General features: G+C 40.2%; 1 protein-coding gene across 3 annotated transcripts in view; it reads left to right on the top strand.

The window, feature by feature from the left end:
- The first annotated feature begins 1,441 nt into the window (after positions 1–1,441).
- Positions 1,442–15,843, top strand: part of Mthfd2l (methylenetetrahydrofolate dehydrogenase (NADP+ dependent) 2 like) — a 93,963-nt gene continuing 79,561 nt past the window's right edge. For 2 of the 3 annotated variants that reach the window (XM_040747391.1, XM_040747390.1), the window contains exon 1: positions 1,442–1,782. In XM_040747391.1, the coding sequence (XP_040603325.1) occupies positions 1,667–1,782 (116 nt within the window). In that variant the 5' untranslated portion in view covers positions 1,442–1,666. The remainder of the gene's footprint in view (positions 1,783–15,843) is intronic. The other variant, XM_040747389.1, reaches the window with a different exon arrangement.

The raw sequence follows: 15,843 nt of genomic DNA on the forward strand, positions 1-15,843 counted from the left end.
AGTGCCCTAAAGATAATAAAATGCTTAAGAATAAACATAATGGGAGAGGAGGAAGGTCTCTACAATGAACATATAAACCTCAAAAAAAAAACAAAGAAAAAGAAATTGAAGAAGAGAGAAGGCAGAAGGACACCCCCATGCTCATGTATCAAAAAAACTTACTAAAATGGCCATTTTATGCAGCTCCTGTCAAGATTCAAATGGTAGCCATTATATACTTAGTAGGAACAGTCTCAAACTACATGTGAAAGTGTAAACTGCTCTGAAGTGCTAAAACAACCCTGAACAAAAAAGCAGCAATGCCAGAGGTAGCACAACGCCCGATTTTAGATTTTACTGCATAGTCATTGTAACAAAATCAACATTGTACTCACACACACATAATATATATATATATATATACACACACACATACATATATATATTAGGACAGACGGTCCAGAAATAAGCCCACAAAGCGTCAGTCAGCTAATTCTTGACAAAATGTGCTAGAAATACATGGGAGAAAAAGACAACATCTATAACAAACAATGCTTGGGAAATTGGATATCCACGTGTTGAAGAATAAGCCTACATACTTAGCTCTTTGTGAAAAAAAATCAACTCAAAATGGATCAAAGACCTAATGTAGAAAAACAAAGTTGGGTAGAGATAGTCAAGTGTTTGCTGTGCCAACATGGGGACCTGAGTTCAGATTCCAGGACCCATTTAAAGCTGGGGATGGTGATGTGTTTAGTTCTTTGGATATTTTGGGTGCAAGGTTACAACAAATATTTTGCGAACAACCCACCCCACTCCACCTGCTTTCTCCTTGGCTTTTCGTTCTCTTAAGAGATTTCTTTTTTCCCACAGCAGCAATTTAAAAATTTTGTACAGGTTTTGATGTTATGATCATCGATGCCAAGATTTTCTTCTATGTTTTCTTCTGGGTGCTTCTTTGTGTCTATTGACTTTTACCAGCCGGATGATGTCCCGGTGTTTTTGACAGGATTTTTACAGAGCAAGCTCTCTGACATCTTGGACTTTAGATAACAAATCCCCAAAGTAGGCCGACAGCAGCTCTGAAAGACAATGTACTCACAGCTGCAGCTTGACCTTGGGTGAAATACTTTCTGTTAGCTCTGTGGCCAGTTTGACCTGGATTGGTCTTTTTCTGGCTTTAGTTTTTGCCTGCTCGCTACAAACTCACTTTGCTTCAAAGACACAACAAACTCTAGGAGTACAAAGGATCTTCTAGAAATGTCAAGGACACCGCAGTTGCAGAAACCCCAAGGTCATCTGCATTTCTTTTTCTCTCCTTGAGTGTCTTTCTCAAAGCATCCTAAGGCCACCCAAGGAGCAAAAAGTAAAGACCTGAAACAACTTTTCCTGCTCCAAGTCGCGTCCCAGGTAACCATGGAGACCATGGGCCTGATCTGGACCTCGGGGACAGGGGGGCTTGGAGCCTGCCGTGAATGGCTACAGCCTTCCCTGCGCTCCCCTGGCGACAGCACAGGGGTCTGAGCCTAGTCGCCTGCCACCCAGTGGCCACCAGCAGCGCCTCCGCGTCCTCCGGGCTCCTCCCTGCCCTGCACCCCGGAACCCTGCTGAGGGCCCCGGGCGTGCGTGTTACAGGCCGGGCGGGCAGAGCTGGAGGCGGCAGGACCCTCGGAGAGGGCGGCGAGGCATGGCGATGCGGGCCCGCGGCTTCTTGCTGCTCCGGGGCGGCCTGGGCCGAGGACTTGCGAGGGCTCCGGGGGTGGCCGAGCGCGCGTGGCGGGGCTTCGGGAGCAGCAGCGTGCGGTAGGAGCTGCGGGTAGGGGCCACGGGTGGGGAGGAGCGCGCGTGGGAACGGAGCGCCGGGGCCTGCGGAGGCCGGAGCTGGTTCGGCGTGGAGAGCCTAGGCGTGTGGGGCTGGGCCGGCACACCCCGGCCGGGACTCGTGTGTGGCCGGGCTTGCACCGGGGCCGGGACTCTTGCATGACCGGGGCTCCTGCTCCGGCCCCGGTACTGCGGGTCTTGCTGCAGCCAAGGGGCCACAATGTAAGGACCTCAGGGAAAGGGGTCTGGAGCTTGGGTAGCTCGCCTGGACCTTGGCTTTGTTCAGGTGTCTATTGTGCCAGCAAGTGTAGGCGTTGTGTAGACAGTTAACGAGCGTTTCAGTTTCTGTATTCCTTTGTCACCAGCTTGGCTGAAGTCCTTTCCCACACCTAAATGTCTTAATGGTTTCACGGAATTGCATGTTAAGGCTGGCCTCTCAGGCTTTCTCTGTCTGGGTCTTAACAGCCTTCCTCATGTTGTCAGTCCATTGCTTTCCTTGATTCCTTTGGGTCTGGTTGCTGGCAAGGACAATGGAAAGACGCGGTGGTACCCAGGAACAAGCCGCCCTGCCTCATCTTCTTCCCTTGTCTGTTGGAGAATCGAACCAATGGAACAACAGTTCATAGTGTCTTGCTCAGGGCCTGTGAGTTAAGAAAAACTCATTTGTAAACTTTCAGGGATTCTAGTGATATACTTTCACTATGTTGTCTGGAGACTTGCTTGTCCTTTTAGATTCACTTTGTGTCCCCAAGGTCCAGCCTAACACTTGGAGGGAAGTAAGCGATGATGGTGTTTTTGTTTTGTTTTGTTTTTTAAACTCCCATCATATATATTTGGGGCTTAGTTTTGACTAAAGTATTTCCTGTAGTTTTTTTTTTCCTTCGGAGATGGCTTACATTGACTAGGTCTAAACAAAGATATGTGAAAATGACAGCAGTTCGGAATTCTATTGTTGTACCCTGTAATAGGGTTGGATTTTGCTGTTAAGCTTGACAGTGCCAGCTTGCACTCTCCCTAGGAAGAAAGGATTCTGTTTGCATTACAAAATTGACGGGGTTATCTACTAAGGACATTCTATTTAAATTGCGGTCCTTGGAATTTTAAGTTTGTAGCGCTTCCCTATACTAAGGATAATCTTTTTGTAAGTGTACAAGGTGATTGATGTCCCCTCCTGAGCCCAATGGCTCTGTCTCCCCATTTGTTCCATGCCCAGTGCCTACTGAATGAGTCACAAACAACAGTCACAACCCCAGTATTTGGTTGCAACCACATACTTTGTACACAAAAACACACAGGCATCATCCATCGACTTATGAAGATTTTCCATCTTGTAACTTGGTGGGAGGCCTCGGGTTTGAACTCTGATATCACACACACACACACACACACACACACACACACACACACACACACACACACAGAAGACCTTTAATAGCCTTCTTATTAAAAGTAGCCAATATAGTGGATTTTGGAAGACCATTTTTAAAAATTTGATAACAGATGTTACGTTATCACTTCTTTTTTCATTGTTTGACATATATTACAATTAACATGAAAAGAAACCCTATTTATAATGGTTTTATTTTTAAGATAGCACTAATCAAGTGAGAATAACGTAGTATTTTTTGTCATTTCTCTTGGCACTGAATGCCATACCTGTGGGTGAGATTGGCTGTAAGGATGAGAGACACCAGGCTACTGGTGTCTCTCAGGTGGGGAGGAATTCCGACAGTGTGTTGATGCTCATTGGTGTCTCTTTTCTCTTCTAGGACCAGCAGAGAGAAGAGACTCCATCTTCCAGAGGTCGCCACTGTCTGCCTCCCCACTCAGTCATCTTCTTAGTGACACCTTCTTTGTCTGGTCCCTCATAGTGACTGTCACAAATTCACAGCCTTCCTATTGACATGAAATTTGAACCATAGTATATATTTTATTGAAAATTATCCTTGAGTTTGAAAACTCTCTAAATATATTAACTATTTTAAATTAACAAATTTATCACACTTTTGAGCCATTACAGCCTTAAATGAAAAACATTTTTTTATAATTCTTGTCTAAGTAGATGCATATAATAATGAAACATAACTAAATAGTCTTTACATGGAGGGCTGCTTTAGTAAGCCACATTTCAAGAAATGATACTTGGTAGAATTTGGAAGGTATATGCTCTCATAATATTTTTTACCATTTATCTTGCAACAATTTTCCTTTAAAATTCATCATGCATAAATGGAATTTTATTTCTGTTTATGCATGAAAAATTGGAGCTTAATAATTGAGGGAAATTAATGTCAATTTATACATCTTTCTATTTTTGAAGCTCCTTCAGTTGTAAAATGAACAACTTACATGGTCAAAAAGTTAGAAAAGCTTAAATTATTTCCTCTTTGTGTCACTGTGTGACTTGACAAATCAGAATGCCTAAGTTTGAGGCCAGTGCCTTTCACTGCCTCGCCCCTGGTGCGGGAATGTCACAAACCTTGCACATTACCTAGTACCAGGTTCAAAGCGGACTTGCAGATAACCCACAGCACAGGTAGTTCTCCACAGCTGGGTTCGTTCTTTCTCTGTGGCCCACTCCTTTCCAGTAGCTCAATCAGCTGTTTCTCAAGCCCTGGATTTAGTAAATTATCTTTTTGCTCTCCCTACAAATGCCTTGTTTAGCATCTATAAATTTTTGGACACAGCTTCTCATATGGCCTCACCTTTCTTTATGTTCACTGATGATTTTTTGGAGTTAATAAAATACATTAGTTTATTTTATTTAAATATGTTTGAATGGGTAGTCTGATGATTTAAAAAATTGGTTTTAGTAGTAACAATGCTCACGTCTTCAGAGTCTCCCTTCTAGTACCTTCCCAGGATTTCCTTTTCTTGCAGAGAGTTATTGTTTGGTAAATCCTCCTTGAAGCCTAAAAGACATAGACTCCAATTAGGATTATTATGAAAGCTGATTTTATATAGATCGATTTCAGTCAAGAAAGAGCTAGTCATAAAGGCTACCAATGAAGTTTCTCAAAATCATGCTATTCTTGGCAAACATGACCTGTGTTTCCCGTTGAATTTAGTTATCTGGCCACACTTTTGTTTTCTAAGCTATTATGTCATTTTACATTTGGAAGTTATAGATATGCATTTCACCATTTTGGGTCTCCTATTTAAACTTTTATCTTTTCAATTATGCCCCAGCTGTCCAAAGACAGTGTACTAATAATGTAAGAGCTTCACAATCCAGTTTTCCGATTAACACTGATAAATCATAGGCCTGTCTCTTTAAAACACTGGTCAATTTAAGAGGCCAAATCCTACAGCCTGAAGAAACCAGGCCACACCTCCTGCAACCCTGTGGGACCATTAAGAAGGCTTGCTGTACTGTGTTTTCTTAGCTCCCAATTTCTGGTCCAGACTGGTGCCTGGTTTCTCCATGCTCCTTATGGTGTAAGCTGCCCTAGATAAAACCACACGGTGTGGGACTTCCTGCCGCCCCTGAAAGGGTATGAGATTTGGATACTCTCTCCTTTTTTTTTTTTTGAGAGTTTTCTCTAAAGGCTGTTTGTATGATAGTCCTCCTCCCTATCATACTGTCCAGAAGGCTTGTCTCTCTTGATTTTTTTTTATCCCTTCTAGGTTGTGAAGGGAAGCCTCTTCTTCCCTTTAAGGCCCCATTTGTGTTGTCTCTGATGCACTAAAGTGTCTTGTCTGTGTGCTTGTGTGTGTGTATGCATATCATATATATATGCATTCATGTATGTATATGTCTTGTCTGCGTGCTTGTGTGTGTATGCATATCATATATATGCATTCATGTATTTATATGTGCTTTTTCTAACGTGATATTTGTTTGTGGCCTTGGAAATGCTATGCAGGTACAATAACCAGAGAACTACAACCTCTGCTTATGAAATATACCTATTTCTCTGAGACAGGTCTCACAATGTTGCCCTGTCTGACCTGAAACTGGCAGATATGTGCCTGTCTCTGCTTCTTGAATACCTTGTTCAGCCTAGACACAGGGGTATGGAGGTGGAGAGGTGTCTTGGTCCTGCCTCAATGAGGTGATGGGACAGACTTAGTAGACTTTCTAGGGGAGGCCTTCACCCTCTCTGAGGAGCAGATGGGAGATTGGGAGGCCACCAAGGAAGTGGGGAAGAGTGGGAGGAGAGGAGGGAGGGGGAACTGGGATTGGAATGTAAAAAATAAATTAATGAAAAAAGCAAAAAAAAAGAGTATTAAAATTAAAGTCATGAACCACTATGCCTGGTCAAAATATATGTTCTTAAGCTCTAAGTACAACCAGGTTTATACCTGTTTTCTCTGATTTCCTTAGTGGAGATATCTGAATGTAGGATCCCATAGATAGAATTGAGCGAATTGATAAACCTGGAAGGGAGGTCACTAACTCTGACCAATTCTGCATTTCTTTTCCTTGGCAACAAACGAAACTCATATTCTCATCAGTCAGTATGTGTGAGGTTACTAATACACAGAAACAGTTTAACATCACAATTGAGAAGATACCACCAAATCATCTATAATCATTACTTTGATATTCTGGTACTTACCCCTTATGCCATCTCAATAAGACTGGCTTCCCCTCATAAATGTATACATACATGATAGACCTGGCTTTATTTTTTATTGATTTGCAAACATGTGGTTTTTGGTACAGTTGCTTCAAGGTTTGAGTAAAGTACTTAAGGTTGGAAATGACATAGATCTGGGGAGTACCAGCCTACAATCCCATGGCCAGAGAGTCTGGGAAACAGAAACTTCATTCAGTGGCTGATGGAAGAAGAGGCAGACTCCCATGGCTAAGCACTGAGCTGAACTCAAGAAATACAGTGACAGAGAGGGAGGACTGATGACCAAAGGCCTTAAGACTGGGCTGGTTTAACCCCCAGAAACAGCTGACCTGACAAGGGTTAGCTCTTGAATCCCAGTCTGATGCCTGGGAATCCAGCATGGGACTGATCAAGACCCCCTGAATGTGGGTGTCAGTGAGGAGGCCTAGGTAATCTATTGAGCCTTGGGTAGTAGATCAGTATTTGTCCCAGGTATACAAATGGACTTTGGACTCCCATCCAACAATGAGAGATGCACTCTCACCCTGAACTCTTGGGGGAGGGTCCAGGCCCTGTTCTGGATGCAATGACAGACTATGGACACCCACATGGAGGGCTTCACCCTCCCTGGGGAAATGAGGGGATATTGGGGGGGGTTGGTGGGAGGCCACGGGAGGAGGGGAGGGAAACGGAGAGGGACCTGGAATTGACATATGAAGCAACCTTGTTTCTAATTTAAATTTAAAAATAAAAAATATATCTTTAAAAAAGTCTGTAAACTTAACTTTAATTCCTATTTATTTACTTTTAAAATATCCCACAAAATGACCAATGTTACTGCAGGATTAGCATGGTTAGATTTATGAGCTCATAGAAACATGGCTAACTATAGATGCCTCTCCTCATATTGCTTCAGGTTATGTGAATGTGTCTCCAATACTTAAGAGAACTAGGATGTAGAACCATGTTTGTAAAGTCATCTCTTAGTCTTACATGTGAAGTCAAGAGAGGACATTCTTATTATATACATGAGCCAATTCTGTGTCTCTGGAAGCAGTTAAGTAGTTTGCCTAACCTCACGATGGCTGCCAGTGTGAACCAAGCTTACACTCAAGTCTTCTGGTTTCAGTTGAGTAGTTTTTATTGCACAGTGATGCTATAACAAATACTCTGCCTTCTGCAGTGATTTATTGCTTACAAATCAAGTCTTATTTAGTGGCTAGCCCAGCAGCAGGGAAGAGAGGCTGTGGGGAGAGTGACTTCCCTGAGAACTGCTTAAGATATTTCTGCCATTTCAGGAAGAAGCATGCAAATAAGCAGTCACAATGACTACAAAAATTTTGACTGATTGACAAATTCCTGAGAATAAAAAAGATTTTTAAATGATGAAAACTGTACATTTAGGTTATAGTGATTGTCAACCTGTGGAACATGAACCCTTGGAGGTCATAGATCATATATCCTGCATATCAGATATTTATACTACAATTCATTTTTATGAATTTTATTTAAATTAGAAACAGTCTTATTTTACATATCAATTCCAATACCCTCTCCCTCCCATCCTCCCATGCTCCCCACCAATCCCTCCATCCCATCCCCCATTCACTTCCAAGGGAGGGTGAGGCCTTCCATAAGGGATCATCAAAATCTGTCAAGTCGTTTGGGGCAGGGCCTAGGTCCTCCCCTGTGTATCTAGGCTAAGAGAGTATCCCTCTGTGTGACAACTCATAACAGCAAAATTACAGCCATGAAGTAGAAATGCAATAATTTTGTGGTTGGAGGTCATCACAAAAAGAAGAACTGTGTTAAAGGGTTGCAGCATTAGGAAAGTTGGGAACCACTGATATAGAAAATGTGTTGTCTTAGAAACATTATAGAACCTATGAAATAGTATCTTCAGACTATTTTCAGTGATATTTTGAAAGTTTTTATCTTCATAAATTAAAACAATTTATATGTAAATTTTTAGAATATTTGCTTTTAGTGAGACTAAATAATTACTCTTAGTATTTATGACAAATTTGAATCACTTTCCTTTTTAAATTTTTTATTTAAATTGGAAACAGTCTTATTTGTTTTACACGTCAATCCCAGTTCCCTCACCCTCCCCTTCTCCCTGTTCCCCACTGATCCCTATATCCCACCCCCTTTCTGCTCCCCAGGGAGGGTGAGGCCTTCCATGGGGAATCTTCAAAGTCTGTCATATCATTTGGAGCAGGGCCTAGGCCCTCCCCCGTGTGTCTAGACTGAGAGAGTATCTTAATCATGCCTTTTTAAATACTATATTCTTACAAGTTTCAATTTGAACTCTTTTCTTTTGACAAAATGCAACAACTTTAATTTTAAAATTGTTTCCTCTAAGATGGTAAAGCACTGCTAAGCTTAGGATAAAGACTAAATGGAAGAGTCTCAATCTTCATTTCATATTGAAATATAAAGATTGTTGTTTCCATAAATTCACAGGTGACTTCTGCATTGGTCAGGGTTTCTATTGCTGTAAAGAGCATGGCAACTCGTATAAAGGAACACATTTAATTGGAGTGACTTGACTACAGTTTGGAGGTTTATTCCATTATCTTTGTGGCAGGAAGCAAGGCAGCACACAGGCTGACAAGGTGCTAGAGAAGGAGCTGAGAGTTCTTACATCTTGACTCACAGACACAGAAGTGGTCTGAAACACTGGGTGATGTCTTGAGCGTATATGAGACCTCAAAGCCCACCTCCACAGCGACACACTTCCTCCAACAAGGCCACACCTCCTATTAATGCTGCTTCCTTTAGGGGCCATTTCCTTTTAAACTACCACAATGTCTCCACAATACATGCAATAAAATCATCATCAAAGAGGAGGGGGAAGGAAGTAAAGGGAGGGTAAATTTTATTCAGATTATATTGTATGAGAAAGGAATCTATGTTTAGTGAAAGGAAAAAATAAAACCACATAAGTTATTCAATTTTAGAACAACTTAATCATTTTTAGATATAGTAAAATTGTTTTCTCAACTGTATTTTTGTATATTTCAAAGTATAAACCAAATGAAAACTTTGAGCTTACTCATTAAATATTTTTATCATGGATTGGAACATTCAAATTGGGATTACTGAAGTCTCCATTTATCCATAATTCTTCTTTGCATGACTTCAGTTTCCTGAAAATATTCAATGAAAAATTCCAGAAATAAACATGTTTTAAACAGCATGCCATGCTAAATAGTATGACATAATATTGCACCATCTTTCTTTATCCCATTATAGATGGGAACCATCCATTTGTTCAGAGGGCTCATGCTGTTTACACTACCTACATATTATTTGTTTAGAAGCTGCCTCAGTTATAAGTTGTGCTATAGTAGTACTTTTTCCACATACATAGAGAGTTGGGGGGTACTTATGGTTTCAGAATCCAGTGGGAGGATGTACTACTGAGTTACCATAAGCGAAGTAAAACTATAGGAGTTTATCCTTAACACTTTTTTATGCTAGAAGTCTGATAAGAAGTTACAGTGGCATTGTTCACTGGGTTTTGCTAGCAGTCCTGGGCATTCTTTAGGTAACATTTTCATACTCCAATCTTTCCCTCTGTTATCACTTGACTCTCTTCCTCCAGTGTTTCACGTGATATCCTGTGTGTCTATTCTTGAAAGGTCAACAGTTATTGGAATAAGGCTTATCTCTATTCTGAGAAGATATTACATCCTAGACACACACAAAGACATACACAAAAACATTATACTTCCAAATATTGTCACATTCACAGGGCTAGAATTGAGGAATGAACATATTTTTTTCATAAGGGACATAATTATGCATGATATAACTTCAAAATTACTTGCATCTTGAGTTATCATTTAATTAGTTTAGTTATTTGGTTTATCAGGGGTAAGTTTCTGTTTATAGGTTTTTCTTTTATTGCAATTTGCCTTAAAACTTCAAGGCTGAAGGTGCCTTCTCTTTTTGGTCTACTTGCTGATAATATTGACTAACAATTTCTATAATATTTTCAATAAAATGTAACAGTTGTAGATATGATAAACTGATTTTAAAATAATTTTTCAAATCCTTATCATTTCTGAAAATTTGAGGAATTAAAGAAGAGCAATTTTGATAAAATATTTTATATTAGGTGTAATTTTTTATTTTAATTAGAAACAAGCTTGCTTCACATGTCAATCCCATCTCCCTCACCCTCCCATCCTCCCCCATCCCCCACCAAAAATCAAGTGTTCCTAGGTGTGTGGGTTAATATCAGGGTGTTCAATTTGATTCCATTGGTCTACCTGTCTATTTTTGTGCCAATACCAAGCTGTTTTAAGGACTATAGCTCTATAATAGAGCTTGAAGTCAGGGATGGTGATGCCTTCAGAAGTTCCTTTGTTGTACAGGGTGGATTTGGCTATCCTGGGTCTTTTGTTTTTCCACATAAAGTTGAGAATTGTTCTTTCAAAGTCTGTGAAGAATTATGCTGGGATTTTGATGGGGATTGCATTGAATCTGTATACTGCTTTTGGCAACATTGCCATTTTTACTATGTTGATCCTACCAATCCAAGAGCATGGGAGATCTTTCCATGTTCTGGTATCTTCTTTTTTTCTTTCTTTAATGACTCAAAGTTCTTGTGATACAGGTCTTTCACTTGTTTGGTTAGCGTTACCCCAAGGTATGTTATGTTGTTTGGGGCTATTATAAAGGGTGTTGTTTCTCTGATTTCTTTCCTCTGTAGATAGTAGGGATACTGATTTTTTTGAGTTGATCTTGTATCCTGTCACTTTGTTGAAGGTGTTTATCAGTTGTAGCAGTTCCCTAGTAGAGTTTTTTGGGTCACTTATGTAAAATATCATATCATCTGCAAATAGTGAAAGTTTGACTTCTTTTCCAATTTGTATCCCCTTGATATCCTTTTGTTGTCTTATTGCTCTAGCTAGAACTTCAAGTACAATATTGAAGAGGTTTGGAGAGAGGGGACAGCCTTATCTTGTTCCTGATTTTAGAATGGGGTGTTGAAGTATCCCACTATAAGTGTGTGAGGTTTTATGTGTGATTTGAGTTTTAGTAATGTTTCTTTTATGAATGTGGATGTCTTTGTATTTGAGGCATAGATGTTCAGATTTGAGACTTCATTTTGGTGGATTTCTCCTGTGATGCATATGAAATGACCTCCTTTGTCTCTTTTGATTGATTTTAGTTTAAAGTTTAATTTATTAGATATTAGGATTGCTACCGCTGCTTGTTTCTTGGGTCCATTTGATTGGCAGATCTTCTCCCAACCCTTAAATTTGAAGTAACGTCTGTCTTTAAAGCTGAGGTGTGTTTCTTTTATGCAGCACAAGGATGGATTCTGTCTTCGAATCCATTCTGTTAGCCTGTGTGTTTGTATGGGCTTGTTAAGACCGTTAATATTGAGGGATATTAATGACCATTGATTGCTCATTGTTGTTTGTTTTGGAATTGTTGTTGGTGTTGGAATTGTGTGTGAATTTCCACCTCTTTTTCTTTTGACTGTTGGTAAAGTGGGATTATCTTTTGCCTATGTTTTTCTGGTTGTAGTTAACTTCCTTGAGATAGAGTTTTTCTTCTAGACCTTTCTGTAGGGCTGGGTTACTGGATATGTATTGTTTAAATCTGGTTTTGTCATGGAATATCACGTTTTTTCCATCTATAGTTATTGAAAGATTTTCTGGGTATAGTAGTCTGGGCTGGCATCCATGGTCTCTTAGTGTTGGTAAATTATCTATCCAGGACCTTCTGGTTTTCATAGTTTCCATGGAGAAGTCAGGTGTAGTTCTGATAGGTTTGCCTTTATATGTTACTTGGCCTTTTTCCTTTGCTGCTCTTAATATTCTGTCTTTATTCTGTATGCTTGTGGTCTTGATTATTATGTGGCAAGGGGACTTTTTTGTGGTTCACTCTATTTGGTGTTCTGTAAGCCTCCTGTACTTTCAATGGCATGTCTTTCTTAGGTGGGAAAGTTTTCTTCCATGATTTTGCTGAATATATTTTCTATTCCTTTGAGATGGGTTTCTTCACCTTTTTCTATACCTATTCTTCTTAGGTTTTGCCTTTTTATAGTGTCTCATATTTCCTGGATATTTTGTGTTAGGGATTTCTTGGATTTAAGATTTTCTATGGTCGATGAATCTATTTTTCCTAGTGTATTTTCAATGCCTGAGATTCTCTCTCCCATTTCTTGGTTATGCTTATATCTGTAGTACCTGATCATTTGCCCAGCTTTTCTATTTCCAGAATTACCTCAGACTGTGGGTTTTTTTTGTTGTTGTCTCCATTTCAGCTTTCAACCCTTGCACTGTTTGAATTGTTTCTTGCAATTTTTGCTTTGTGTTTTCCTTCATTTCTTGAATTTTTGATTTATTTTTTCTTCCATTTCTTTAAGAGATTTTCTCATATCCTCTTTGAGGGCCTCTATCATTTTCATGAAATTGTTTTTAAGGTCATTATCTTCTGCTTCATCTGTATTGTGATGTTCAGGTCTTGCTGGTGTACAGTCTCTAGACTCTGGTGATGTCATATTGGTTTTTCTTTTGCTGAGTGTGTTTTTATATTGTCTCCTTCCTGTCACTCCTTCCAGTGGGTGCAGAAGGAGTCTCTTCTTGTCCTGGTGGGTAAAGGACCAGGATTCCCTTTTGGTGGGTGTGAGCAAGTCCAATACTCTGGTGGCTCTCCTCTTCCCGTGGATGGAAACTGTCCTAGTACTGGGACCTTGGCAGTCTCAGTGTGAGCTGGACCCTGTCAGAAAGGGATCAGCAGCACTCAGTCCCCCTGCCTAACCTGGTTGTGCTCAGGGCACAGGAAGGTGGGCTGGAAACAGGCGTGAGCTTACCTCACCTGTCCTATGGTTGGAGAAAGGGGCCAGGATGCTGGCAGTTTCTTGGTAGGTTGGCTCCTGCTGGGATGGGAATGGCAGTGCACAGTCTCCAGGCCTCAACTGGTTGTGCACAGGGCACCAGACAGTGTGTTGGCTCCCACTAGGATGGGAACCACAGTGCTGGATATAAATTTTATCACTAGTTTTAAAATGTAATTATAACCATTATGTTTTTATGTACAATATCTGTTAATTGTTACAGATTTACACTTCAGTTGATGGATTATTATAGTTTATTTGCACATAGTTGTTTGCATGTAGTTTATTTATTTTTGTATTCAGTGTAGAATTTTGAGCACTTTCAGTCATGATAAGTTTCTTCAAAGTGCAAGTAGAAATTTATACAAAGGAATGAATCCTGTTTTGGTAGTAATAAAGACCCAAATCCATGGCTCTTAGCTGTGGCATTGAAGAGCTAAGTATAGATTTTCACAAAACAACATTTACAAGCAACTTATAGAATAACCACCTCCCACCAATTTGACAAGTCTTTAGCCAGTCTGAACTAGGAGTAGCTTGAGCATAGGAGACCTCAAAGCCTGCCCCACAGTGATGCACTTCCTCCAACAAGGTCACACCTACTTCAGCAAGGCTACTTCTCCTAATAGTTCTCCCTATGAGCTTATGAGGGCAAATTACATTCAAACTACTAGATTCTACTTCCTGCCCCCCATAAGCTTACAACAGTATAATAATGAAAAATGCATTTAGTCCAACTTCAAAGTCCCCATAATCTATAGCAGTCTCATCAATGATTAAAAGTCCAAATCTTTTCTGAGATTCATGCAATCTCTTGACTGTAATCCACTATAAAAACAAGATAAACAGATCACACACTTATATAATGGCCCAGGCTATATATTACCATTACAAAATGTAAGGAAGGGAGAATAGTGAGGAAATTCTGAACCAAAGTAAAACCAAAACCCAGCTGGGTGAACTCCAATCTCTGCATCTCCATTTCTGATGACAAAATGCTCTTCAGATCTCCAACTCCATTCAGCTTTGTTGACTGCAGCGCATTTCTTTCTCTTGGGCTGATCCCATTCCATATTAGCAACTTTCCTTAGCAGGTATTCAACAACTCTGGCATTTCCAACATCTTGGGCTCTTCTAAGCAATCCAGGCTTAAACTTCACAGCTTTACACAATGACCTCTCTGGGCCTCCATTCAGAACACCCCAGACATATGCCTCACTTAAGCAGATTTCCATAGTCATAGAGGGAGATTCCTTATCTACTTTCTTCTATCTTTGAACCATGTGGCTGAAGCTGTTAAGTTCTGCTTGCTAGGGCTGAAACATGCCCCCATTGTTCAATTATATCTTCACTAGTTTTCTGTTTTCAGTGGTGCCCTTCACTGCCTAAGCATGGCTGTCCTGGAACTTGATCTGTAGACCAGGCAGGCCTCAAATTCAGAGATCTGCCAGACTCTGCTTTACAAATGCTGGGATTAAAGACATGCAGTACCACTCCAGGGTCTTACCTTTTATTTAATTCCTTTTCACAAGTTGGAAACATAGCTGGGTGGACCTTGCCATGAGGTCACCACTCCCTTTATTCCATTTATTAATCTGTTTATCTCTTTGAACACATGGCTTAGCTCCATTCCATTTCCTGGTGTTCCTTTTCTCCTCACATTTTACATTTTGTATTTTTACTTTCTCAACTTGCTTCTTTTCATTATAAATATTCATAATAATAATAATAATAACCATAAAATAGAGTCGATACTAGACTCTTTTGCGATTTCCTCTTCCAGTGAAATTAATCTAAAATTCTTCACTTTAGTCTCAGTAAGACTTTTTGCACAAGGGTAAAATGCAGTCACATTCTTCACCAAAGTGTCACAAGAACAATCTCTAGGCAACATACTAAATTCTTTTCCTCTGAAACATCTTGAACCAGGCCCCCACAGATCATCAAATCATACTTGTCTCCACTGTCTTCCAAGCTCATACTAGTATGGACCATTAAACAGCACTTATTAATGCATTCAACTGCTTTTCTAATTCACAGTCCTAAGGCCCATATTTTTTCAAAAAAAAAAAAAGGCATGGTCAGGACTATCACATCAATACCCCACTTCTGGTACCAACATCTGTCTTAGGGTTACTATTTTAATGAAAAGACACAATGTCCATGGAAAAACATTTGATTGAGGTGGCCTACATTTTCAGAGGTTCAGTCCATTGTCATCATGGTGGAACATGTTAGCATACAGGCAGCCCTGGTGCTGGAGCAGGAGCTGAGAGTTAATATATCTTAACTTTCAGGCAACAGGAAGTGATCTGAACTAGGCATAGCTTGAGCATGGGAGACCTCAAAGCCTGCCCCCAACTGTAACACACTTCCTCCAACAAGACCACAGCTACTTCAACAAGTTCACATCTAATAGTACCATTCCTTATGAACTTATGGGGTCCAATTACATTCAAACTACCTTATACCTACCTTACAATTAAAGTTGGTATGTATAAAATGCTGGTAGTCACACTCTAGGTCAACCCCAGTTGATACAGTCTCCATGCTTATTCTGTATTTCATCCCTGTAACAGAATTCAAAATAGCTTAAGCTCAGCAAGCTACAGAAAAGCA

This window comes from Mesocricetus auratus, unplaced genomic scaffold (assembly GCF_017639785.1).
Source record: "Mesocricetus auratus isolate SY011 unplaced genomic scaffold, BCM_Maur_2.0 Super-Scaffold_100006, whole genome shotgun sequence".
Classification (NCBI taxonomy): domain Eukaryota; kingdom Metazoa; phylum Chordata; class Mammalia; order Rodentia; family Cricetidae; genus Mesocricetus; species Mesocricetus auratus.